We start from the raw sequence: 27,746 nt of genomic DNA, 5'->3' as shown, positions 1-27,746 counted from the left end.
TTGTAACATTATGATACATGTAACCATGTTGATTCAAACTAAATTTAAAAGTATTTTAATTCATCGACTGGAGTTATAAGGCCGAGTCAAACTCAAGCTTGAAGATGAAGATTAGATATAAGTGGAAAACTGTAGATTTCGTATTTCCTATTTTTTCGGGTAACTTTCTAAACCATGTAATGAGTTCACTTCAGTTTAAAGTATTCCATGTCTAATGAAACTAATAACCGAATAAGACAAAAAGTGAAAGATATTCTTGTATATGAAATTGAAGTATATGTTTGATAATCAAACCAGATTATTCCTTTATACGGTGTTTGAACCATTATAATGGTTAAGGTGAACATCGCAACATTTCACGAAAAGGTATGGCAATTGGTGTGTAACCAACGCAGTTTCATTAGTATTTGGAACTCCATCTGGTAGTAACCATATTCCTACGAAAGTTCTAAAATCCATATAAATTACAAAACTCTACTGAATTTAATTGGTTGTTAGTCAATTTGCTTATAAAACAGACAAAGTTGCTACCTCTTGAACTAAGTTGCTACCACATAACAAAGTTGTTACCAATGTTTAGTTTGCTACCGAACATTAGTTACTTCCTACTAAGTTATAGTCACATTTAAATATCTTTTCCATGCAACTTTCAGTCACTCATATCAATCCGAAGTATTATTAATGAAACATCATTAAGGCAAGGGGTCAACCAAGGCTTTTACCCCTTAGAATCCACAAGAGGCCAATTCCTTAACCTCGATTATCCACTGGCACAAACCCGCCCTCCTTGAAACTTGCTGTGGTACTGAAGCCATATAGGTTTCTTAGCATCGAAAACATTGAGGGAACATGTATTTATCACCTTCTGAATCATGATTCCCCAAAATAAGTTGTTAAACAACAAATTCAACAACAAAAATAAAATACAAATAGTTTGGACATAAATGACAAATAAGTAAACATAAAACATAAAAAAAAACAATTTAAAAAGAAAAAAAAACTGGGGCAATTTTGTAAAAGTAAAGACATTTTGGGTTTGAACAAGTTTACCAAGTGATAGATAATGCTATAAAAATTGAATTTTAGTTTTTTTTTTCCAAATTCTAATACCACAAAGAAACTCTTTTCCCCTAGTTCTAGGGTTTCTTTTCTAATCACTATTTTTTCTTCTTCCTATATCCAAATCCAAATCCAAATCCAAATCCCCAACAAATATCTCTTCTCCTTAATCCAATTAACACAACCCAACCCAACCCAACCCAACCTTCTATAATAATAATATTCAATTCAACTAACCCATCACTCCAATTTCACTTTCAATCAACAGATGCAATTCAACTCAACTCAAAGGTGGCTTCTTTAATCCCAATCTTTCAAGATTTTGTAAATGTGTGTCGTTTTGCCATCTGGGTATTGAAGGACTGATTGTTTGGATACATAAAGGTTCTTGATTTCGGGAATTAGGGTTCTTGATTTGGGGATATGATTAAGCAAATACTTAATAAGCTTCCAAGAAAGCAGTCTTCTAAATCTCCCCAAAGTAATGCTGGGAAGAATGATGCAGCTTCGAGTCCGGTGAATTCGGGTGTTGATAATAACGGGTCTAAAGTCGATTCATCGGGTAAGGGTTTGAGCAAGTCTGTTAATGGAAGTCCTACTCCAAATGTCAAGTCGAACCCCGGGAAGAAGCCCGGTCAACTCGGGTCAACCCACGGGTTAAACCAGGCGCCTTATGGGGCGTTACCGAGCTTTCGTGACGTGCCCGCAGCAGAAAAACACAATCTTTTTATAAAGAAGTTGAATATGTGTTGTGTGGTGTTTGATTTTACCGACCCGTCGAAGAATTTGAAAGAAAAAGATGTAAAAAGACAGACTTTACATGAACTTGTCGATTACGTAGCTTCTGCACCTTCGAAATTCAACGAGGCCACAATGCAAGAAATCACGAAAATGATAACTTCAAATCTTTTCAGATCGTTGCCTTCGTGTACCAACGAATTCAAGCTTCCGGATGTTTACGACCCGGAAGATGACGTGCCGAGCATGGACCCATCATGGCCTCACCTCCAAATCGTGTATGAGTTTCTCCTCCGGTTCATTGCAGCCCCGGAAACCGACGCTAAAATCGCGAAACGTTATATTGATCACTCGTTCGTTTTGAAATTACTCGATTTATTCGACTCGGAGGATCAAAGAGAACGCGAGTACTTGAAAACGAGTCTTCACAGAATATATGGAAAGTTCATGGTGCACCGTCCGTTTATCAGAAAAACGATTAATAATATCTTTTTTAGTTTCATATATGAGACTGAGAAGCATAACGGGATAGCTGAACTGCTTGAGATATTGGGAAGTATAATAAACGGTTTTGCATTGCCTTTGAAAGAAGAACATAAGATGTTTCTTATGCGGGCTTTGGTCCCGCTTCATAAGCCCAAATGTTTGAATATGTATCATCAGCAGTTGTCTTATTGCATTACACAATTTGTGGAAAAAGATTTTAAGTTGGCGGATACGGTTATTAGGGGTTTGTTGAAGTTTTGGCCTGTGACTAATAGTGCAAAGGAGGTTATGTTTTTAAGTGAGTTGGAGGAGGTTCTAGAAGCTACTCAAGGTGCTGAGTTTCAAAGATGCATGGTGCCTTTGTTTAGACAAATTGGGCTTTGTCTTAATAGTTCACATTTTCAGGTACTACGGTTATTGAGTTTAATATGTTTGATATTGTTATTATGTTTTGATGTGTGTTTTGAAAGTAATAATGTGATTCTGAATAGTTAGAATTGAGTAATAGTTGAAATAAGATATGCAATAGGAAATAGTATTTGGATAATTGGATTATAGGTGCTAAACGGGTCGTGTTCGTGGGTTGGCGGTCCAACCCAACACGAACCCTAAAATCCTGTCAGACATATTATGAACCTCAACATGTGATGACTGCTATTCGCGATTTGACTTGAAGACAACTTGTTAACTTTAACCCAATATGTATTATTTTGTTTTTTTGCATATTATTATTACCTTAACGTAGCAGTTTTACAACAAAATTTGAAGCACATTAAATAAAATTAATGGGTCCACCTTCAAACCTGGTGGGTTGACATGAAGACGACCCATTTTGCTAAACAGTTTTGCAAACCAACCCGAACCCCTTTATGCTAAAACCAAACCTGAAAATTGTGTTAGGTTAGTGTTGTGCCAAGAGTTTCACACCCATAGTTTGGATGTGTGTTTTGGGAGGAACTATTTGATTTTGAATAAGAATCGAATATTGTTTGTTACTATTAGTAATTATATGGGCTAGGCGGATTGGGTTACACGTCTAAACGGGCCATTTATATAGCTGGGTTGACCCACAAACACTGTTTTACATTTTTTAAAATCTGTAACTAGTCAATGAGCTAATTATAATTATTTAACCACTTTATCACAATAAAGGTAATTTATTTATTTTGTTTTTAAATGTTTGAGACCACTATTCACCAAAATGACCCATTTAAGTAAACGATTAAAATTGCACCTCATAATTGCTATATTATGGCTTTATACAGGTAGCTGAACGGGCTTTATTCTTATGGAATAACGATCACATACGGAATCTGATTATTCAAAACCGCAAGGTGATTCTGCCAATAATCTTGCCCGCGTTAGAGAAGAACACACACGGTCACTGGAATCAAGCGGTTCAAAGCCTAACCCTAAATGTGAGGAAAATATTTTCAGATGCTGATCAATCATTCTTTGATGAATGCTTAAATAAACACCAAGAAGATGCACTGAAAGAAAAGGAGAATAACAAGAAACGTGAATCGATTTGGGTGCGTTTGGAAAACGTAGCAGCTGTTAAGACCAACGAGCCTGGATTGGTCTCAAAGTTTGCGTCTGTTGGTATTAGTAGCTGACGTGGTATGGGTTTGACCACATTTGAAACTTGACTTGTGGGTTTGACTCGAATGAAGTTCGGTTCGGTTATTTGATGGCGCCGGGTTCTTTTGGAGGAGATGATGGAAGGGTGAAAATTGGGGCTTTTTGTGGATGTAAATGTATGTTTTACCCTTTTTGTTTCTCTTTTATTGTTTCTGCTTTTGGTTTGTATTATTATCAGCGTTGGGATTTGTTTGTAGCATAAAAACCAGTTCATAAGAGGAGGTGTTATTTGGATTGCTATTCCCATAATGCTATTGATGCAAAAGTTTTATGCTTTTTCCATTGTGCTTTTATACTGTTTATTTTTCAGTGAAATGGTGTTTGTTTTATGTCTTCAGTTTTTTACATGTTGCAAACATGTTTGTGAAACCATTGTAGTTAGAGGTGTTGAGGGTTAAGGTTAACTGGTTTCTATGAAAGTTCTAGGTCGAACTGTTAACTACAAACTCGAAATACAAGCCAAAATGGTTTGGTTTAGTGGTTTGGGTGTTTTGAATCGACATTTTTATGGAAAATTCACCCTGCAGTACTCAAGTTTTCTAGTGTTTTATTAAAGTTATTCAAACTTTAAAATGTGTTTGATCGTTTATAAAAATGTTTTTACTTTTTTGAAAAATAAATTGACCAAAATGGAACATATACAATTACTTTTTAGTAATTAATTTTACTTTTCCAATTTGATCCAAATGAACAATTATGAAAGTGGGTTAATATACAGTGAATGTTATTTCGTCACAATTACCTCTTGCTTCAAGTTAGTTAAAAAATCATTTAGTAGTAAATCTGATTCATATATGTTTCATTCAGATTATTTAGTTTTTAAACCTTTTAACATCAAGTAAAAATGTATGACACTGAAACATCAAATGAAAATTGAGTGACTTTAAAAGATTACTTAGAAGACTTGGTTAATATTCTAAATCCTTAGTTTGTATTAAGATTTATAGACAATAAAGATAATTTATGAGTATTATACAAATGCATTACCATAATAATATCACACTGGTAGATTTGTTTCAGTTTGAATGGTAAATGGTCATTCAAAGAAAAGTCACTTCTAATGGGTTTTAAGTTCTTAACACCCCTTAGACCCAACGTAGTGGGTGTCTTGATGGGCTCAAAGCGCCCCATAGCGCCCATGGGGCAGTGTGCCCAGCATTATGGGGGCTTTATGGAGGCAAATTTGGTTTAGGCGTTATATGTGAAGTGCCCCTTAGTTAATCTTTTCTGACAAAAAAATTCTTCCAACCAACTATATGGGAGGTGGGGGTAGAGGTGCACAAATCGGGTTTTTCTAATACCCGGGTTCGGGTATGAAACCGGTTTCGGGTATGATCGGGTATTGGAAAATCGGGTATTGAGAAAAATCGGGTAGGGTATTGACGAGAAAAATTCAACCCTATGTACCCGGGTAGGGTATAATCGGGTTCGGGTATTGGAACCGGGTACGACCGGGTATTAATACCCGGTTTTGAATTTGTAAATTATTTATTCATTTTTAAATTTGTTTAAAATTTAAATTTGCTTTGTAATTTATAAAAATAATTAAATTATATTACAAAAACCATAAATCCACTTAAGTACAAATTATTTACTTAATAATTTTGGTAAACATAAAAATATACTATAAAAACTCATGTATTATTTTAGGTATTAGAAAACTGTTATCAGGTATCGGGTATAACCGGGTATGGGTATGGGGTATGACCGGTTTCGGGTATTTACGGGTATAAATCGGGTACGGTTCCAGGTACAGGTATTGAGCTCAAAAAGCATACCCTATCCATACCCTACGGGTAGGGTCGGTTCCGGTTTCAAGTATAGAATACCCGGGTATAAAAAAAACCGGTTCCGAGTATTTTTTTCGGGTCCGGTTCCGGGTTTTTTGTGCACCTCTAGGTCGGGGTGCTAACAGTTCAATGGGCTTTTTGGGATCTATTTGACAATTTGGGAAGTTGCTAAAAGCCTAAAACTAGGTATAACTAAATAAATGTCTTTTACCCCAATGAGTTTTTTTAAATCAACTTTTGTCTAAAAGTTCACATGTTAACCATGAAGTAACAAAAAATCAGAATCATAACCAGCTCATCTAAACTTGTCAAACTGTTGTATCTCGAGCTTAAACCGCAACAAGATGAAATGCACATCCAAACACCCACTAAAAGATCAAAAAACTGACAAGAATTTAGAAAACCAAAACATTTAAACTAACCTGGCATAGAACCTAGCCAGTGAACATAGTACAACAAACTAGCCAAAACATTTATGTATGTCTAACTTTAACCAACAAAGCACTAGTACAACAAACAGAACCTAATCATCACCATAAGCCCGAAAACTATACCGTTCCTGATAATATCCATTAAACCAAAGGTCAGCCTCGAACCACTTCGGATACCTCACCAAATCACCTGCCACAAAATTCATGTGTCGTTCACTGCCTTCGGGCACGACCCTAACCTCACCTTCCTCAATGTAAACCAGTTGGTCAACATGCCAGTCCCATGGAACGTTACACTTTCCCGTCTTCCATGTTGACCACTTTGACACGCCAAGCTCTGTCAACCTTTCGTTAGACACATTTTTTTCCACCCTTATGTTGTATATCTCCTCCAATGGTCTCTGCACGCATCGGATGCCACCGTATGTAGAATTTGAAGCTTTGCATATTGTTTTGCTTGTTTTGGAGAATGATGCTAATGGTGGAACCATCATTAGACTCGCCATAGTTGTTTAATACCGTACCTTCAAGATTCGATAGTAATTTATTATTAGCAACCCACATAATTCATGTTCATAAACCGTTGAAACTGACTGAATCGAAGCAAGTCAGTTGGTTTGAGATTCAAACGATTCGGTTTTGACGGTTTTCTAGTCTAACAGCTCAGTCTGGTTTGGAACTTGGATGTAGCCCCGACCTGTGAAGTTTGAACCAAACCAGCCGTTAAACTTTTATTATTTAAAGACTGTGTAAATTTTTATTTATTTATGGAAATTTTTATATGTATAAAATAGTAAGATACATGATAATATAAACACCTGAATAATAATATTCAAATGAACCCGGTAAAATGTTTAGTTTAGGGCAAAAAGAAGTACCCTTACACTATTAATCAGATTATATGTTCAATTTGGGGCAAGAATTATGTAACTGATATGATTTTTGTATGTTACGTAGGTGAAAAGGATGATTATAATTATAAATATAACAGGTACAGAATTATGGTGAACTGGTGGCTCCGAATTACATTTCAAAATTAAATGATTCAAATTCATTAAACAGCTAGCTATTCATTCAAAACTTAACCTAAATAGAAATGAGAAACTGATCAAACCTTATTCTGCAATAATGGTGCTCGTGTTGTACGCAGAGGGTGTCTGTCTTTGTGTCCGGTTTGCTTGCTTTGCGGCTGGCTATCAAGGATGAGGATAAAGCTGATAATAATAATTTTAATAAAGTATGCTGACGTAATGGTCCTTTTACTTATGTAATACGTGCAATTTAGTCCCTTCACTTTTAGTTCTTCTTCTTCTGATGATGAATATGCCATTGCCAAAGTTGCGTTGATGAATTGAATACACACATGTTAAAATAGTAATGAAAAAAAGAAGGGAAAATTCCCATAATAGCTCATTTAAAGAATGTGTTTCCAAAATTATCCTCAATAATTCAAGTTTTCAACTTTGTCCCTTTGTTATCTCGTCGCTGACGACATGATAGCGAACACCGACGATGCGTTACTAAAACAAATAGGATAACGACACGTGGCCGGAATAAGTCGTCGACGATGCGTTAGTAGATAACGTATCGCTGCTACCCTACGTTAGCAACAAACGCATCGCTGCTACCCTATGTTACGTTAGCAACATAGCGCATCGCTGCTACCCTACGTTACGTATAACATAGGGTTGACGATGCGTTATGTTGCTAACGTAGGGTAGCGGCGATGCGTTATGTTGCTGCTACCTTGTTATGACAACACAAGGGTTCCACGATGCGTTAGTGATAACGCATCGCTGCTACCCTACGCTAGCAACATAACGCATCGCCGCTACCCTACGTTAGCAACATAACGCATCGTCAACACAGATTCCTCCCACGTTTCGTTATCCTATTTGTTTCAGTAACGCATCGTTGGTGTTCGCTATCATGTCGTCGGCGACGAGATAACAAAGGGACAAAGTTGAAAACTTGAATTAGTGGGGATAAACTTGGAAACACATTATATGAATGGACCTTTTTGGGAATTTTCCCAAAAAAGAAACGTGAAATGTTAAGAAAGAAGGAGGTACACAATGATTATCTAACCCCAATGCTCACTCACACGAGTACGTGTTGTGGATGGAATGAGAACAGTATTCATGGTACAGATCAGTCTTAGGATAACAAGATGAAAAATGTTTTTTATATTTATTGTTAGTCGTATGACATGCTAGTGGTTGGGTATAAGTCCATGATCTGGTTTTGGCATCTTAGGCCAAATACAATATTCTTTTCCCCATAAACCAAAATCAAAGCATTGAAACTATTGAAAATGGTTTGAATCCGTTTTGGCTTCATGATTAAGAGTGGATGGGGGAACAACTATTTTGTGTTGTATCTACATTTTTGATTCGTGCATATGTCTTTTAAATAGGTTTATACCTAAAGTCGTTTTTCATCCTTTATATAAGATGATATGCAAGTATAAATTCATTATTGATAGTATACTCGCATAATAAGGTATGTCTAAGAGCATTCACTATATAATCCTTATCCATACAATTTATTTGTTCTTGAAAATACGCCGCATCCTGTCCCATATATATTTATAATCAATTAAATAATACATATTCTCACTCTCAACCAAACTAAAATATTAGATGAGATGAATACTATAACCCCGAATATAGAGGTCTCCTTTAATGCTCCATATAAATTAATGTATAGTTTATATGGAAATGAGACTCCAATATAAGACTGAAATGAACAATATCTTATATTTTTCTTATAATAAAAAAAACTAGAACATAACACCAATGTTTAAAAAACCGGTTCAAACCGGCGGGTTGAACCGGTTAAACCGAATTTCGCATAGCAAGCCAGTATTTTGAGCCCGGTATTTTTGGCCGGTTTGCTAGAACATTGTACCGGCGGTTTTTTTCTAAAATACCGGTTTTTACCGGCAAACCGGTTTTACGTCCGAGAAATTTTTGATATTTGCGACCCATATTTTTCAAAGTTACTTTTAACCCTACAATTAACATTCAAACGTGTAAACTTTAGAATTTTTTTTTAAATTGAGTGATTTTATATTACACTTTTAATATGGATTAACTTTTAGATTATTTTTTGTTATGGAATCATTACTTTTGGGTTATTTTTGGATTGAAGTTGCATTAATATGAAATTATAAAGTAAACTATTTAATCGGTTGAACCTTTTGGTATAACCTGGTTCAACCGGTTGTACCATTTACAAGTAAAATACCGGTTTTTAAAACATTGCATAACACCATTTAATTCTATAGTGTTTTTTTTTTGTAAACTAAAGTATATATACCTCACATTCAACTAAATAAGTGTGGTGTGGATGACAAAGATTGAGAGTTAATTTGAGAGGTCAATGAAAAGTAAAAAAGAAAAAAAAAACTATTAAGGTAAAGATGGATTCTTGAATGTAAATTTGTGAAAATGAAAATGAAAATGAAAATGAAAAATTACGTTTAAAAGACGGAAGTGAAAAAGGATGTGGAATAAAAAAAACACGGAACCTGAACTCAATGGCGGCAACATTCAACTGTCATACTATTCAATCATCAAAACCCGACACACATTTGTTTATTCAGTCAATCAAAACTCTTACAGGCAGCATATATTCCAACATTATTATTATTATTATTATTATTATTATTATTATTATTCAATAATTAATAATTTTCTCATCATCATTCATTTACATTCAATTCTCCCAACTGAACAACATCACAATCAGGTCAACGCCTCATCACATGAACCCTAACAAACAACCATGCTGGAGCTCAAGCTAGGGTTCCGATTATTCTTAGCCTTAACCTCAATATTATTATTATTATTATTATTTTTCATCCAATCTTGTCAATCCAGATGCACCAGAGGCTGTGATTTAGCCCTTGGTTCGTACTACGTCCAACTTGGTGAAGAACTTATCCCAATTTCCAACCGATTCGACACTAGCGTCAATAATATTATCAAATATAGCCCAAACATCCGTAGTCAGGATAGCTTCCAGGCCTTTTCCAGGATTCATATTCCCTTTTCCTGCGACTGTATTAACGGCGAGTTCTTAGGCCATGTGTTTATGCACAATCTTACCTCCAGAGATACGTATGACAAGGTTGCACAACAGGATTACAAGAATTTGACCACTGCCGCATGGATTCGCAAGTTTAATAACTTTGATGAATTTCGTATACCGGATTCTGGTACGCTTAACGTCACGGTGAATTGTTCCTGTGGAGATAAGTCGGTTTCCAAGGACTACGGTTTGTTTGTGACGTATCCGCTTCGCCCGGAGGATACTTTGGACTCGATTGCCTCGGCTGCGAATCTTAGTTCGGAGTTGATTCGGAGTTATAATCCTGGTGCTAATTTTACTAGTGGATTGGTGTATATTCCTGGAAGAGGTTAGTATCTGCAACTGTTTTTTTATTTTTATTAGCTACCTATAGATGTGATATTATTCCTGTTTTTGGCTTGATATTATTGTGTGATCTAGAGATATATTATTGTGATGGTTATGACTTATAGGGGTGGAATCTGGTACAAATAGTTTTTAACGTGACAAGTGTAACATACATTAGAGATTATAGTAATTATGCCAACACTCGAGTAATTATCATTAAGCTACCGTTTTGAATTATTATTTTTAATACCCTTGGAAGCGGATTGCTGTGTATTACTAGTGGACAAGGTTAGCATTTGGAACTGTTTTTTTAATTATTATTGTTTTATAGATTGATGTGATATTACGGCTTGTCATCATTCTTGTTTTTTACATATTTACCTTCTTTAGATGATGTGTCCCTTTTGGCTTTCTCATATTTCATAGTTATTTGTAGGTTTATCGTTAGGTTTATTGCTGATAGATAGTCCTGTTTTTGACTTAATATTATGTGATCTAGAGATGATGCTATTGTGTTAATTGATGGAAATTGTGCATATTTATGTCAAAGTTAGGAGCACTACATAGAATATTTAGTAGATAGTTAAATACCGACCTTGTAGGAGATTAATGTGTAAAAGAGGACCAAAGAATGAAGAGATTATGAATGGTTTGCATGATGAAGAGTAAGACATGCATCTTTTGGTTGTATATAAAGCTTATTTGGTTGTACATAGAGCAACACCTCACATAATCCAGATGAAGGGACATAGATATAGTTTTACATATCAAATTTTGCAATAAGTAGATAAGACTAGTAATTGAATGGATAAAGCTATCTCAAAAAAGTACACTTACATGATAGAAACCGACATTAGTAAGTGTCTAAACTCTAATGGCAATAGTTATATTAAATTAGCTTCATTTGTTACTTATGTCAACAATGCAACAACAGTTAACATTAAAATCATTAACTAGATTTTGAAATTTTAGTTACAAAATTGGTTAACGGGTGATGTTTTGCTGTTTCGCAGATGAAAATGGAAATTATCCGTCCTTAAAAAGCAGGTATATTTTTTCCCTTGATAAGCATGTTATTTGCTAAACTCAGACAACTATTATTATCATTTTAACAACTTTTTTTTTCCCCAATCCTGTTATCTTTTGCAGTTCAGGTTTATCAGGTGGGGCCATAGGTGGAATAGTTATAGCAATAGTAGCTGTGTTGCTGCTACTTGCAGGGTGTTATTATTTTGGATACTATAAAAAGAAAAAGGCAGAATCGAGCTCAGCGTTGTTAAAGAATGCACAGGTTCAACTTATGCCCGATCAAGGTATATCTGATTCTTTATGCTCTACTGCTTGTCATCTGTTTTTCCAAGAGGTGTCGGTCGGGCCAGGTAGGTCGGGTCGAGTTGGATTGGGTATGTGTCAAAACATATGTGGGTTGAAGTAGGCCGGGTTTTAATACAGGTCAAAAGGGGCTGATTCGAGTTGACTTGATTTGCAAATACGTTTTTTTTTCATTCTTTTCAAAAATTGTGAATGTGTTGGTTAGGATTACAAATCAAATCAACCCAAATCAACGTGTTCATAAGTAAATGTGTTGAAGTGGCACTTCTAATTTTCTCTTGTAACTTTGAATTACTTTATTCTTACATGGAAAGCTTCTTTATTTTGGAGTTTTAATACTATTGAGTGGTTATAGTGTTCAAGTTTAACAATTCTTTAGATCCTTCAATTCTGTGAATTTTACAATTCTCATGAAATTTATGTTCTACTTTCGTTTAAATAGCATGTTTTTGGCATACAGCATAACATTTTAAATCTATCTTTCATATGTTTTCAAATCCATCATCCTTAAATAAATGTTTTTTGGGCCTTCCATATTATGAGGCCTATGATTAATCACAAAAATAACAAAATTATCAAATGAAATAAATTCAGGGAAAGAAAGTAACCGAAGTTGTTTTATATAAAAGAATACCTCGATTAAGATGGCAAAATCAACGAGACCTGTTATATACCCAAAGAACGAGACGAATAATCCTCCCTGCACAAGAAGTTATAAAAAAATAATGTAAAGGGTATTCAATCTACAAATAAGGTTTAACCAATTGTTTAAAATACTAAAATACCCCTCAATAAAAAAATTATAGAAGAATCTTGTGGACCCAAATCAATGCCGTTAATATTTTTGAATCACTATCAAGTACCTTTCTGAATGTAGTTATGCCAAAAATGTTTTGTTGCATTTATTATGGGACAAGCGAAAATTGAAGTTCTAGCAGATATTGTGGCAATTTCATCCCTCTTAGGGGTGAATGCGTCAATTTTAGTTATGTATTTCACTTGCCGGTCAGATTAAAAAAACTAACTAGAATGAAAACTGGTCAAATGGACTGAAGGCCATCCAAATCAAAATGTCAAGAGAGTCTTGTAATAATACATAGTTTATGACTTTATGATGATATATAACTCATTATGTATGGCCTCAACTTTATTTGAACATGGATGTAAATCCAAGGCTACTTTACCATCTATCTTTCACTTTTCATTAGTATCAAAGCAGCAAACTAATATTACTGGTAACTGTGTGCTGACTAATTTACTTGTGTTGTGTAGCCAACTTAGCGCGCAATGGTTCGTTGGTTAGAGGTTCAGAGTCTAGTGGTGGTCCTGCTGGTGCCTCACCTGGGCTTACAGGTATAACAGTTGACAAATCAGTTGAGTTCTCATATGAAGAGCTTTCAACAGCTACAGATGACTTCAGTCTTGCTAATAAGATTGGTCAAGGAGGTTTTGGTGCTGTTTACTATGCTGAACTCAGAGGCGAGGTGATTATAGTCTTTCAACTCAAAACTGAACTTATGGGAGGCCGTATTAAAATGTTATTTAATGTCTATCTGCCATTTACATGTGGCTTTTCTAATTTGTCAAACTTCTTCAGAAAGCTGCAATCAAGAAGATGGATATGCAAGCATCAAGAGAATTTCTAGCCGAACTAAAGGTTTTAACGCATGTTCATCACCTAAATCTGGTAAGATGATTTTAAGCATATCCATATTGTTGTCTTGATGATGATATATGAAGTCTTATGATTTGATCACATATCAAATGCAGGTGCGTTTGATTGGATATTGTGTTGAGGGATCCCTTTTCTTGGTCTACGAGTACATCGAAAATGGAAACTTGAGTCAACATTTACACGGATCAGGTCAATTAAGTATAAATATTACAGTTCATTTCCAATGCTAATTGCATGCAAACAAAAGTAAGTTCTATTTTTTTTAATTATAATTTCCAGGAAGGGACCCGCTACCATGGTCAACCCGAGTCCAAATCGCCCTTGATTCAGCACGGGGTCTCGAGTACATTCATGAACACACTGTCCCTGTATATATACATCGTGATATTAAATCAGCAAATATACTCATCGACAAGAACTTTCATGGAAAGGTATGCATATTTTGTTTTTGTCCATTTATATGGCTATCATGGTTCTTTCACATTGGCTGACCACCTGAGGCGGTTCTGATTTACTGATGCCACATGTCTACTATAGGTTGCGGATTTCGGTTTAACAAAGCTGACTGAAGTTGGAAGTAACTCTTTTCCTACACGTCTCGTGGGTACATTTGGTTATATGCCACCAGAGTAAATCTTCTTATTGTATCACATTTACTCAGCTTGCATGTCTTTTTTACCAAAATGACCCTAACTAATATATTCTATCTAATATTGGATACAGGTATGCACGGTATGGTGACGTGTCTCCAAAAGTGGATGTGTATGCATTTGGGGTTGTACTTTATGAACTTATATCAGCTAAAGAAGCCATTGTTAAAGCAAATGGCTCTGTTGCTGAGTCGAAGGGTCTAGTTGCCTTGGTGAGTTTAATTACGTACATATTATATAATTATTAATGTTATTATTGTTAGGATACTAAATAGCAACTAACAAGTTAAAATCTTATTGATGCTTTGCAGTTTGAAGAAGTTCTCAGTCAGCCCGATCCAAAAGATGACCTGGTCAAAATGATTGATCCTAGACTTGGGGAGAACTATCCTCACGATTCAGTTCGTAAGGTAAATCTTTTATCATGATTATTAAAATAAATAAGGTAACTTTTGTTAACATAATAATATTTGTGAAAACTTGGTTGCAGATGGCTCAACTTGCGAAAGCGTGCACGCATGAGAATCCTCAATTAAGGCCAAGTATGAGATCTATTGTGGTGGCGTTGATGACTCTTTCATCATCAACTGAAGATTGGGATGTTGGCTCATTTTATGAAAACCAGACTATTGTGAGCCTCATGTCTGGCAGATAGTGACCGGAAATTATAATCGTTTTCTTTTGTATGTATGTATATTTTTCTTGATTCTTTTAAATTGTGCATGTGTAATGTAATGTATTAAGGTACCCTGTCGAATATTGTATGTATTTATTGTTTTATGCTGAGGATTATTTGACATAATATGTATGGAAAATTGGAAAAAAGAGAAATGCATTGTATGTTTATTTATTTTTTTAGTACACTTGAAGATTCATTTTTATATTTACTTTTTTCTTTTATTTGTTATTATGCTAACAGTAAATCATAAACAGTCATAGAAAACAAATTATACCAAACACAATTCCCATGATTCAACTTCTTTGAATTCATGGTTGCTATATTTTATAAAAAAATTGATAGTACACTACATACATATAAAGTTGGCATCACTTAAAAACAAATTCAGACAAAAATGAACAACACTGAAAAACCATTTTCTCACCTCTAACTACTATACTACTATCTACCAAATATAAATTTCCATTTGTGGCAATGATACCAAAAAAATAACTTGGAAACATGTTTCATACAATTGAATGAGCTGAAGACCATCAAAAGGTCTCAACACCTCCACGAGGCTGCGTGCGGGACCTATCACCGGCTTCTTTCCAGCCTTTTTGGCGGGCCCTTAATTCCCACATTGCAGTTTGTTCTTTTTGTGACAATAAAGACGCTTCCGCCTTTTCATGGGCTTCTTCGCAAGTTTCCATTCCTGAGTTGCATTTGTCTGCCTCTTTTTGATATTGTGATGTCAGCTTCTTAGCCTCGAGTAACGCCATGTCAGCACACTGTTGGCTTTCTACAGCTTCGGTTTCACGCAGTTTCAGTTCCTCTGAAAGAATCTCTGCGAAGTTTTTTTCTGTGTCTTCGTTCACTTCAGGATCGCGTTTTGCACAATCTGGTTTAATCAGAACAAAACTAATTAAACTGATAGATTCTACAAGCAATAATGATTCTTTAAGAAAGCTAACTAAACCAATGTGACAAGATGAACACTTTGGTATAGAAAAATTCTTGAAAAGATATTATCTAAAGAAATTCAACAATTTGGACTAAAATAAGGACACCGAGTAAAACATTAAAGTATTTATCTTATACTTAAATAAGTAAACTATACAAAAAATATCCTTGCAATTGAGCTGAGCTTAAACGAGCTCGAGCCTAAGAATAAGCTTGTTTATATATAAGCTTGAGCCTGAGCTTCACTAAGCTAGCTCGCAAGCCTAAACAAGTATATTACTTATATAATTTTCATTTAATTATATATGTATTTTATAATTATTATTATTATATATAGAATTATAATAAAAATAACTACATAATCTATATTACGCTATACATAAAAAGTTATAACTGAAATATATCTACAGCATGATTATAAATGTGTATAAGTTAACTAATAAATAATAAACGAGCCAAGTCCGGTCAGAGCCGAGCTTAAGGTTGAAAACAACTCATGAGCCAAGATCGAGCCTAGACAAGTTCGGGCTCGTTTTGTTTACTCCCCTGGTAATACTAACCTGTGAAGGAACTGTTGGCAAGTCCTGCAGGAAACACAGACCCATTATCAGTAGGCTTCAACTATGGTTTTACAGTAACAAATGACACATATACGAGAAATGTAGTAAATAAACCAGCCAGAGGAAGGGTAGGGTAATTTAAACATGTGTTTTCAAACCATTACTGCAAGTTTAAGAATCTTCTTAATCAAAGTCAGGTAATTATTTGATCAAATTTAATGCCAGAAAGATATTTGTAATCTAATAATATTCCCAGCGCTTGGCAAAAACAGTTCAATTTCAATGGAATATCAATAATTCTTTAAAAGAACTAAAAACCCACATGAAATCTGAAGCTCAAATCTTTAATAAGAAATTGAAATCTAAATAAAATCAAGAATAACCCACCTTGGGGAAAAGAGATATCGGGTCGGGTATCGCAATTGCAGCTGCAGGGAGGACAAGATGCTGCGGCTACGGACGAAGATGCTGCGGCTAAACCTTCTAGAAGGTGCCAGTATAGAGGCGGACCCAACAGATAGCCTACCAACGACAGCCCCAAGAACACGATTCCGAACTTTGCCACCGTCCGACTGCAAGATCCAGACCTGTTCGGTGCCATCACTATCAAAATGCTAATTTTAATGATTGATCTTGAAGAAGATCAAAAATATATGATATGATAAACGAAATTTCTGAAAAAAGTGCAGAAATGGTCCCTTGCGGTGACTTTCTTTAGCCTACTCCCATTTACAACCAAACTCAACCCATAATCTAAGAATACCATTAAAAAGCAAAATCTATTAATCTTAATATTTAGTCATGAAAACTGTAACAATTAATGCACTATAAAAAATCGAAATATTATTTGAATTTGAATTCTAAAAAAAGATATATTATAGTTGGTTATGGAAAATTTTGGTTTTCATTCTCAATATTATAATGTTTATTAGTTTCCAATCTCCACAATCTTCTTATCTTATATGTTTGACCAATTTATAATTAGACATAAATATCACAATTAATGATAATGAGTTTGTAACAAAATTGAATGCAGATTTCATTAACGGTAATAAAATAATATTAATTATGGATCGACTAAAAAAACTAATAATTTCAATATTACATTATGTCATGATTTTTGTAATATTTTTTGTATTTAGGATCTTTGACTATAACAAATTTCGTTTAACAAATTTGGTAAACAGATTTATAACTTAAATAACAATTTATTATATTCTAATTTAATCAAATCATATAATACAGTTGAAAGTCATTATTTATAATTATTATTTTTTTACGTGTATTCAAATTAATAATTCGAAATTCAAATAAATAAGTTAAGTATAATTTATTTATTTATTTATTTTTGGAATTGATTATAATGCGGGCCGATATTTTCTAAAATTTTTAAAGTTAATAACTTCCTTTAATATTGTTGACCGACTATTAGTTTTGATAGTTTCAGAAATTTTGGTAAACAAATTTATAACATAAATAACCATTTAATATATTCTAATTTAATTCATTTTCCTAATATATACTCAGCATAAAATGTCAATATCTTAAATACGTGTCTATTACATTTTCTGTTTGTACGGGATATTCATATACGTTCATTAGCAATGTCTTTAATAATATTCTCATTTAAATATAACAATTAATTTAATTGTTTTTAATATATTTTCTATTAAAATACATGTTTATATGGTATATATATTTTTGTATAATATTTTTGTCACCTTTAAACATTTTCAAAGTCAACATAAATTCTTTTAGTATTTTCAAAGTTATTTAAAAATTCATTTATTGTAATTTTTTTTATGTTTTGCAAGTTTAACAAAATATTAATGTCAGTGATTTAAAAGTTTGTTGCAAGATTGGTCAAAAATAAAAAAAAATCATAATTTTTTAAAGTTGACTAATTCCAATTTTTTTTATATTTTGTAAATATATTGAAAATATCTCAAAACGGGTTATTTTAAAAGAGTATCAAACTTGTTAGGTATAAAATGACGGCCAAAAAATGTTTTTATTGATATATTTTTTTGGTTTAATGATTTAAGTTAGAAAGATGTTTTATGTTGTCATTTTACTTTGTTAGTTGTTGTATGTTATTTTGTTTTAATAAAAACAACTTTATTAATGTTCAGATGTTACTCATTATTAAATATGTTATTATGGTTTATTTAATTTGGATGCTATTATTTTATTATATTTTTAGGTGGTGAAGCAAAATGAGTTTCTTTTGGTAGAATGTTTGAAGAAGTTGATGGTGGTTTAATATGAAAGAACATGTTTATGTCTTTTGTTGATGTTTTTTGGTTGTTCGATGTACATTAACTTATTGTAACTTTTAACTTTTAATATCTAGACAATGTAAATGGTTAACGTTTTGGTCCAAAAGTTTGAAGAAATTTTGTGTTGCTTGAATTTGTTGTTTAAATTTATTATGTTTGTTGACATGTTTTTCCACCCGTGTGTAACACGGGCTATACCCTAGTCGTTTCATTAAAATACTAATTTCTCTCACTCCCACCTATACAATCCAACCAAACCTAAATTTACACTCCCATTCACAACCAAACCAAATCATATTTTTATTTAATAAAATAATATAATATAACTAGTTTTTTTTTTCTGTATTGAAAGTAACTTTTAAAATCAGAAAAAAAATTACTCTAGACGTGATAATAAGTTTTTATCCATTAAAATTTGTATATATTTCAACCCATAATAAAATTAGACGTGACAAAATAAAGTTAGAAAAGATTAACAAATGGGCTACATGGGTCAACAGCCACCCAACTTTTGGTTGATGGACCGAACAAATCGGATGATTTACATGACTTTTTATTGTGTGGAAAAAGTTATAGGAAATATATTAACAGGCAGAAGTTAATCATACATTGGCAAAGTAATCTAACTACGTTATTAAAGCATTAAACTTTAAGTCTATATACCCCTCTTTTATTGATTGATTCTCATACTTTTTATATATATCAATGTCTTCTCTAATTTTTAAGTGAATAAAATAAATCAATAATATATTAAAATAAGATTAATCAATGCTATTTAATTATTATCTTTTCTCTTTCCTTTAATATTTATTTTTTCATTTTGAATACTTAAATAATAATGTAATATTTTAATATTTTAATGTTCCATTTAGCTAAAAGTGTAAATTTAGATTAATTAAATAACAAAAAATATATTCTAACTAATGTAATATTTTAATGTTCCATTTAGCTAAAAGTGTAATTTTTTGAAAATTGTATTATTTTTTGTTGATTTCATTCACCACCTTTGTTATTTTTTGGTTGATTTCATTCACCACTAGGGCTGTAAGCGAACCAGACGTCCGGGCGTCCGTTCGGCAAGAAGTTCGTTTATGTTCGTCCGTTAAATAAACGAACTGGACATGGACACAAAAATTTCGTTCGGTAAGCTTAACGGACGAACACGGACAAGAGCCAAGTCCGTTCGATAGTGTTCGTGAACGTCCGGTAACGTTCGTCCGATTACGTCCGGTAATGTCCGTCAGGTATCGTTAGTGTTTATATCTATCCAGTATTGTAATTTAACTGCAGAATTTCTAGTGTTATTAATTACACTTTTATATTACTACATATGTTTGATGTCTCTTATATTATAGTGATCCACTTTATGTTAATATATTAAGTGTTAAGTATATTTGGATATTATATGGTGTAATTCCTAATTTGTATGTGAAGTTGTTTAGATATATGTTTGGTGTCAATATGCAACCGTTTATATTTGTCCATTAGTGTTCGTTGTCCATTAATGTTCACATGTTTGTTTTTCCATTAATGTCCATTAGTGTCCGTTTGCCCATTATTGTCGGTTAACGTCCGTTTAAAATATTAACGGACGGACATGGACGGACACGGACAAACTCAATTTCTTAATGGACGGACACGGACATGAATTTTCGTTCGGTAGAGTGTTCGTGAACCGTCCGTTTTTCCGTCAAAAGCTTAACGGACGAACACAGACATGCTCTCGTTCGGTTCGGTCCGGTCCGTGTACACCCCTATTCACCACCTGTGTTAATTTTATAGATAATATATAGTAAATAATTTAATTAATTATTTGTTATTTCATCAATAGAAGAGATTACGGATTTAATATAGAGATTACGGATAATATATATATATATATATATATATATATATATATAATAGAGATACCTGTTAGTGCACGGTTTTGCGTCTCGAGTCTTTGTAATTATCGTTAAATGTTTATTTGATTATTTTAATGTAATATTTAATGTTATTTATCTAATTCGTTATGTTTAGTCTAGTTCGCTAGGGAATGTTAGCGAACTAAGACTAGTTCGTTAAGGTTATGTCTAGTTCGCTAGGAATGTTAGCGAACTAGGACTTTATAATGTATTCCCTCCTGATTCGTTAGGGGATGTTAACGAATCAGGGGGTGGTTCGTTAAGTTAATTAAGTTAACGAAGGGGAGTCTGGTTCGCTAGGGGATGTTAGCGAACCAGATCGTCTCCTATATATAGTGAACCACTGTTCACTTGTAAAGTGGTTGAAGTTTTGAGAGACTTAATATAACTCAGTAATTTAAAGTATTCTCTCTCTCTCTCAAGCTTCACAGTAATCTTATATCTATAATATATATACAATCAAACTAAGGTATAAACGAGTTAGATCCGTTTAATTAATATCAATATATATATGGATCTGAATCAGATCTAAGGTATTGATTAGAACGAGTGTTAATCAGTGGGATCAAACAAGTGGTATCAGAGCTTTCGGGGCTCAATTCACTTGGTTTTGATTGTTATTATTATAGTTTTATGTTTATTTTGAATTTGAATCAATTGGAGTTGATTTGGATTGATTATGAATGGATTAGAGTGAAATTGGTTTAGGTAAGGTATTATTGAGGCTCAATTGTGTGGAATTGAGTTGTGAATTGGATTTGGGATGTGTATTGGGTTTTTGGTTTAAGTCCGTGAACATGGTTTTGATTTTGGTCGAATTTGGTTCGTGTATGGTGTTAATTGGTTACGAGATGTGTTGGTTTGGATTCGCGGTGTGATTACGAAGAGTTTGGTAGGTTATTTGTTAAAATTGGTTAAGACTTGAGTGTGTATTACAGATCTGAAATGGATATGTTTCTGGGTTTGAACTTCATATTTCTGGAAATATGTTCTTGAATATTTGAAGATTTGAAGATGATGGCAATTCGCTATAAAGTTTCAGGCGATTCGCTATGTCTTTAACTTGATTCGCTATCTATTCTTGCCATTCGCTAATCAGTTCGCTAGCTGATTCGTGTGGTTTAATTAATTCGTGTTATCTAGTTCGTTAACTAGATAACTGATTCGTTTGACACGTGTTTGTCTTGGAATTTGTGCCATAACAACTTTTTGCCACGTGGCAGAAAGGAATCAAGTTTGTTACAAACGGTTGTAACAACCTGATTCGTTATATTGTAATTCGCTATAGTGTTGATTCGTTATCAACTGTAGCTGATTCGTTATTTTAATTCGCTAAGCTCTTCTTAGTAATTCGCTAAGTTGACTTGGTCAATTCGTGTGATCATTTCGTTAAGTTGACTTGGTCAATTCGCTTGATCAATTCGTTAAGTTGACTTGGTCAATGTGTTTAGTCAATTCGTTAAATTGACTTGTGATTCATTAGTTGTGATTCGTTAAGGTTGACTCGCTTAGTTGACTTTTAATTCGTTAACCTATTCTTCTGATTCGTTAAGACTTGATTCGTTAAGTCTTAATTCGTTACAACTGTTCACAATTCGTTATAACTGTTCACCATTCGCTACTACTGTTCAACTGATTCGTTAAGATATTTTATTACTTATTTATTTTCAAAGATGGCTGGTATGTATGCATTGGCGTCTCAAAATATGTTGACGCAACAGATGTTGCAACTTGATACCGAGATTGGTTCACATTCTAAATGTCCGAGATTGATGAAGTTCAGTGATTTTGCCAAATGGGAACCTCGGTTTCGTGCACATTTAGGATCGGTTCATCCTGACTGTTCATATTGTCTGGATGAGGTTTATGTTGCACCAATGATTGGTGATGATACTGTTGGGTATACTTCTAAGGCTGTCTCTCAATACTCACAAGAGAAGAAGAAAGCTTTAGAAATTGAGATAAAAGCATATTCTACATTGACTATGGCTTTACCAGAGAATATTTTTCATCAAGTTGGAAGTATCAAGAGATGTGCATCTTTGTTTCAACATCTGCGTATGAGAAGCATGGGAAACACAGCTGAGAGTAAGAAAGTGATGCTCAAGTTTCAATTCCGAAACTTTAATTTATTAAAAGGAGAAACAGTTGAAGAAATGACTACCAGATTTAGTCATTTGATTGCTGAAATGGATAAAATGAGAATGGAAATTTCTGAAAGAGATAAAATTGACACTATCAAGAGTGTGCTTCCTAGTTCCTATTCAACCTTTCTCATGGTTTTGAAAGAAAATGATTATTTTCTGAATGAAGATTTGACAGCACTTGAATTCCTACAAAAGATCGAAGCAAGAGAATATGATCTTAAGTGTCAAAAGTCTTCAAAAGAAAATCAAGATCCGGCTTTCTATGGTGGAAGTATGCCTCTCAGTTCAACAATTTCACCAATCACTGCTTTCCTTACTCATGCAGCAAGTGAAAAAGAATCTGCTATATTTAATGATCCAAAAGTTTGTTTCTACTCTGCTGGTAATTCAGGTGGTTCTGGAAGTTCTACCAGTACTAATCCATTTGCTACACCTTCTAGTGTGAATATGAAAGAAGCTGAGCAAAACTTTGCTTTTCTGACAGCATTTATGTCCTCATATGAAAATCTGGTGAGTAGTAAAATTGCCACGAGTGAGTTAACAGATGAGGATTATGATCAGATAGATCCGGATGATCTAGAGATTATGGATTTGAAATGGAATATGGCCATGATTGTTCGTAAAGTTAAAATATTCATGCAAAGAACTGGTAAAGATCTTCCAGCATTAAACAAGAAGTTAGGTTTTGACAAATTGAAGGTGAAGTGTTATAATTGTCAAGAGTTCGGTCATTTCGCGAAGGAATGCGACAAACCAAGAAAAGAATACACTGGACCTCGTGGTCAAAGTCAAAATGCTTCTTCACCACGAGGTAGTGATGCTGAAAAGAAACCGTCTACTTCTACAACACAAGCGATGTTAGCAGATGGAACTGATTGGTCTCAAAGGCTATTGTGCAATGATGTTCAAGCAAATTTAGCTATGTTTGGGTTACATGAAGATTGTCAAGATGCTATTGCTAGTGTGATGTCTTCAGATAATGATTCTGGATCTGATTCTGATGATTCTTGCGACAAGTCTTCTGAATCAATGTTTGCTTGCATGGCTAAGATCAATGAGGTTAGTAATTCTATCTCTTCTACTTCATTTGTTAAAGCATCATGTGTTAACTGTGAATCTAATAATTCTAAGTTAGAAGCTTTAAAAAATCAAAATGATAAACTTATAAGAGAAATTGCTTCTCTTAAGGACACTTATCGACAATCTCTTGAGTCTCAAATGAAATCTCGAGAAAAGATTGAAGCATTGTCGACAAGTAATCATGATCTCAAAGCCAAGTTATCAGTGAAAATGACTATTAATGAACAAAAGTTTCAGGAAATCTTGAAACATCGTTCTAAAATAACTGAGCTTGAGAATGAGGTTCTTGAGTTGAAGAACAAGTTGGGAAAATTTCGAAATTCTTCATTTTTATTGAATGAAATTATTGAAGTTTCTGGAAAACAAAAATATTCTAAGAAAGGTATTGGTTTTGTTGAAATTCCACCACCATTTCATAATGATTATAAAATTAATCCTTTTGCAAGAAAAGAAGAAGATGTGATTCAAAAGGAATCGGTAATTTCTGAAAAACCAAAAATGGTTAAACTTGAAATTATTAAACCCCAAGTTGCTCCTCAAAAATCTCATGTCCAAAGCAAAAAGGTGTTTGTTGAACACAATGACGAGGTCATTATCGAGGATGTGTTTGAACCAGAGATTATACACAAGAATAAGAACATTCCCAGTTCTAATCATATTCTGTGCGAACCTCACGAATTTGAGGAAGCAATGTATGGTTCACACAAACCTCAAGAGAAAAAGGAAAATTCAAAGAAAGTGAACTCTATGAAGGCAAAGAAGTCAGTTAAACCGAAAATTTCTGATGAGGATTTAATGCATTTCATTAATCCTTCTAATTCTAAGCCATCTGCTGCTAGAGTTTTTAAGTTAAAGGGAATGGACACAATGTTCACTGAAAATGATATTCCAATTAGTATCATTAAGCCTGAGCTAATTGAGAGTGTGTTTTGCAATGAAGCTTCCAAGGTTCGTGAACTTGAACGTGTGTATGCTCAAGCGAAAACATCAGTCTCATCTGATTCTTTGACTAATGCAAAACAAATTTTAAAACAAGCTAAGAAGGTTAACTTTGTTAAGTCAACTGGAACAGATACACTAACAAGTTTCTCAAACAGTTCTAATTTAGATTTTTATTTAAAGAAAAAATCTGAATTATCTGATGAGTTTGCTAAGAGCATGACTAAGAATTTGAGTCATCATTAATCATCTATTCCAAATTCTTCTAAACATCATCATGTTGACATGAGAACGTGTTTCTTATGTGGTCAACAAGGTCATGTTGTGAGAAATTGTAATCAACAGAACTACCAGAATCTTCATCCTTTTATCAAGGACAAATCTAAACCAATTCCAGTGGTTAAGGAGCATCTGAAACGACAAATGTCGTATGCTGATGATACTCATATCTTGTTCTCTGATGTGAATCCTCGGAAGGTGTTTCAGATCAATGAGACACACGGTCAAGTGAAACCAAAATTCATTCCAACTGAACCTTTATGTCAAAACAGAAATTCAAATGTTGTTCAGGCAGCTTATCTAAGACGAAAGTCTAAGAAGCCTGTAACTTATTCACAAGTGGCTGAACAACAATTGAAATCTGTTAATGTTAATGATCAAAGAGAAAACCAAAAGGTGCCCAAGACTGAGGCCTGGGCTGCCTTTTTGAACTAATCACTTTTGTTTATGTGTAGGGTTCATCCAAGACCATTTCTGGTGAAAACTGGATCATGGATAGTGGATGTTCTCGTCATATCACCGGAAATCTCGACCTCTTATCCAACGTTAGAAATATTCAAGGGGGTTATGTAGCATTTGCAGGGAATTCTGGGGGCATGATCACACAAGAGGGAGACGTTTCAAATGGTCATATTACATTTGAAAAAGTAAATTATTGTGACAAGGTTGATCATAACTTATTGAGTGTATCGCAGATTTGTGATAAACAGTACACTACAATATTTACTGACAAAGAGTGTCTTATCTTGAAACCGGGTTACGTTATTCCCGAGGACATGGTTGTCATGCGATCACCACGATCAAATGATATTTATGTCTTAAACATGAGTTCAACGATATCAACATCGGTCGAAACATGTTTTGTCTCAAAAGCAACTGAGAAAGACTCGATTCTGTGGCATCGAAGAATGGGTCACATACATGTTCGAAAGATGAATTATTTAATGGCAAATGACTTAGTTGAGGGTGTCTCGCTAAAGAACTTTAAGTTATCTGATCACTGCGTTGCATGCAAGAAGGGCAAGCAGAAGAAGAAGACACATCCATCTAAGTTATTGAATTCCATTAATACTCCTCTTGAACGACTTCATATGGATTTGTTTGGTCCAGTGAATCGTACGAGTATTTCTGGAGACTGGTATTGTCTTGTTGTGACAGATGATTATTCAAGATATTCATGGGTGTTATTTATGAGTTCAAAAGATCAAACACCTGTTTTGGTACAAAACCTTATTACTAAGATCGAATCACCGTACAAACAAAAGGTGAGGAGAATCCGGTGTGATAATGGTACTGAATTCAAAAACACTATTTTGGATTTCTTTTGTATTCAAAAGGGAATTCACCGAGAATATAGTGCACCTTATGTACCTCAACAAAACGGTGTTGCTGAAAGGAAAAATAGAACTCTGATTGAAGCTGCACGCACAATGTTTGCTGATTCAAAGCTTCCAATTCAATTTTGGAGTGAAGCAGTGAACACAGCTTGTTATACACTAAATCGGGTTCTAACAGTTAAACGACTCTAGAAGACAAGCTATGAAATCTTAAATAACAGAAAACCTAATTTAAAGTACTTGGAACCTTTTGGGTGTCCGTGTACAATGTTGAAGAAGGATTCGGGTAAATTTGAAGAAAAGGCTATCAAAGGATATTTCTTGGGATATGCGTCTCCAAAGAAAAGAGTATTTAATTTTACATCTGGCTGTGTTGAAGAATGGTACCATGTGGACTGTCAAAAGTACACAACTCCTCCTCAAGGGAGAGGTCCAGACTGGATGTTTGATTATGATAGTTTATTTAATTTGTTTACTCCTTCAACTGATCACATTGATGAAGATCTGGTTAGAGCTTACTTTGAAGAACACTTGAACATTCCAAGATCTTCAAATACTAATGCAGATGAAGTTCAACCCGATGCTACAACTGAAGAATCTCAAGTTGTTCCTCCAGTTGTTATTGATAGTGCCTCTACCTCTTCCTATGATGATCAAGCTGAGATTCAAGTTATTGATCTTGATAGTGATAATGCTTCATCTCCCGAGTTAGGTGAACATTACACTAATTTATTTGACAATGTTGTTGTTCCTGAAAATCCTACTCTTCGGATTCATGGATATCATCCACAGGACAATATCATTGGAGAACTTGATGTGGGCGTTCGAACACGTCATCAAGTTGCTTCGTCAAGCGACAATAACGTATTGTGTGCTTACATTAATTTACACTCTTCGGGAATTGTGAATATTGCTAAATTCAATTGCTTTCTATCTCAAGTTGAGCCAACAACAGCTCGTAAGGCACTTGAAGATCCTTCTTAGGTAGAAGCTATGCAAGAGGAATTACAGCAATTTGCACGATTAGGTGTTTGGGATTTAATAGACAAGCCTGCTAGAGTCAAGACAGCTATTCCGACTAAGTGGGTATTTAAATGCAAAAAGGATGATCGAGGGGTGATTGTCAGAAACAAAGCGCGTTTAGTGGTGCAAGGTTTTCATCAGCAAGAGGGTATTGATTATACTGAGGTATATGCTCCAGTTGCAAGATTAGAGTCAATTCGAATCTTCCTGGCTTATGCTACTTACAAGAATATCAAGGTTTATCAAATGGATGTCAAAAGTGCTTTTCTCAATGGTGAACTACATGAGAAAGTGTTTGTTCAACAACCACCTGGTTTTGAAGATCCTGATTATCCTGACCGTGTTTACCGTTT

At 34.1% G+C, this 27,746-nt stretch overlaps 4 protein-coding genes across 4 annotated transcripts; 2 read left to right on the top strand and 2 right to left on the bottom strand.

Annotated features, from left to right (window-relative positions):
• The first annotated feature begins 1,166 nt into the window (after positions 1-1,166).
• Positions 1,167-4,324, top strand: LOC143571218 (serine/threonine protein phosphatase 2A 57 kDa regulatory subunit B' theta isoform-like). The gene is made up of 2 exons (XM_077056706.1): positions 1,167-2,688; positions 3,549-4,324. The coding sequence occupies exons 1-2, from the start codon at positions 1,483-1,485 to the stop codon at positions 3,897-3,899; spliced, it is 1,557 nt and encodes a 518-aa protein (XP_076912821.1). The 5' UTR covers positions 1,167-1,482; the 3' UTR covers positions 3,900-4,324.
• Positions 4,325-6,117: 1,793 nt separating this feature from the next.
• LOC143571215 (uncharacterized) lies at positions 6,118-7,361 on the bottom strand. Its single transcript, XM_077056703.1, has 2 exons — positions 7,260-7,361; positions 6,118-6,669 (listed from the first exon to the last, which is right to left on the bottom strand). Exon 2 carries the CDS (start codon positions 6,649-6,651, stop codon positions 6,238-6,240), a length of 414 nt encoding a protein of 137 aa, XP_076912818.1. The 5' UTR covers positions 6,652-6,669; positions 7,260-7,361; the 3' UTR covers positions 6,118-6,237.
• A 2,501-nt stretch (positions 7,362-9,862) lies between these two features.
• On the top strand, positions 9,863-15,063 carry LOC143571217 (chitin elicitor receptor kinase 1-like). Its single transcript, XM_077056705.1, has 11 exons — positions 9,863-10,568; positions 11,581-11,614; positions 11,717-11,880; positions 13,181-13,383; positions 13,497-13,586; positions 13,670-13,763; positions 13,854-14,005; positions 14,112-14,203; positions 14,298-14,436; positions 14,536-14,634; positions 14,715-15,063. The coding sequence occupies exons 1-11, from the start codon at positions 9,935-9,937 to the stop codon at positions 14,877-14,879; spliced, it is 1,866 nt and encodes a 621-aa protein (XP_076912820.1). The 5' UTR covers positions 9,863-9,934; the 3' UTR covers positions 14,880-15,063.
• Positions 15,064-15,285: 222 nt separating this feature from the next.
• LOC143571214 (uncharacterized) lies at positions 15,286-17,020 on the bottom strand. Its single transcript, XM_077056702.1, has 3 exons — positions 16,793-17,020; positions 16,406-16,429; positions 15,286-15,783 (listed from the first exon to the last, which is right to left on the bottom strand). The coding sequence occupies exons 1-3, from the start codon at positions 17,004-17,006 to the stop codon at positions 15,437-15,439; spliced, it is 585 nt and encodes a 194-aa protein (XP_076912817.1). The 5' UTR covers positions 17,007-17,020; the 3' UTR covers positions 15,286-15,436.
• Positions 17,021-27,746: the final 10,726 nt, after the last annotated feature.

This window comes from Bidens hawaiensis, unplaced genomic scaffold (assembly GCF_021521415.1).
Source record: "Bidens hawaiensis isolate Kalapana, Puna unplaced genomic scaffold, B.hawaiensis_p1.1 tig00025231_1, whole genome shotgun sequence".
In the NCBI taxonomy this organism is placed as follows: domain Eukaryota; kingdom Viridiplantae; phylum Streptophyta; class Magnoliopsida; order Asterales; family Asteraceae; genus Bidens; species Bidens hawaiensis.
Note: the sequence above shows the minus strand (reverse complement) of the source record. Positions and strands in the feature narration are given on the sequence as shown.

Coding starts and splice junctions, on each gene's coding strand:
- LOC143571215 (XM_077056703.1), bottom strand. CDS start 6,651: ATGGCGAGTCTAATGATGGTTCCACCATTAGCATCATTCTCCAAAACA.
- LOC143571214 (XM_077056702.1), bottom strand. CDS start 17,006: ATGGCACCGAACAGGTCTGGATCTTGCAGTCGGACGGTGGCAAAGTTC. Junction 16,430..16,792: donor CGATATCTCTTTTCCCCAAG/GTGGGTTATTCT, acceptor TGTTTCCTGCAG/GACTTGCCAACAGTTCCTTC. Junction 15,784..16,405: donor TGCCAACAGTTCCTTCACAG/GTTAGTATTACC, acceptor TGATTAAACCAG/ATTGTGCAAAACGCGATCCT.
- LOC143571218 (XM_077056706.1), top strand. CDS start 1,483: ATGATTAAGCAAATACTTAATAAGCTTCCAAGAAAGCAGTCTTCTAAA. Junction 2,689..3,548: donor TTAATAGTTCACATTTTCAG/GTACTACGGTTA, acceptor GGCTTTATACAG/GTAGCTGAACGGGCTTTATT.
- LOC143571217 (XM_077056705.1), top strand. CDS start 9,935: ATGCTGGAGCTCAAGCTAGGGTTCCGATTATTCTTAGCCTTAACCTCA. Junction 11,615..11,716: donor TATCCGTCCTTAAAAAGCAG/GTATATTTTTTC, acceptor TATCTTTTGCAG/TTCAGGTTTATCAGGTGGGG. Junction 14,006..14,111: donor ACAAGAACTTTCATGGAAAG/GTATGCATATTT, acceptor TGTCTACTATAG/GTTGCGGATTTCGGTTTAAC.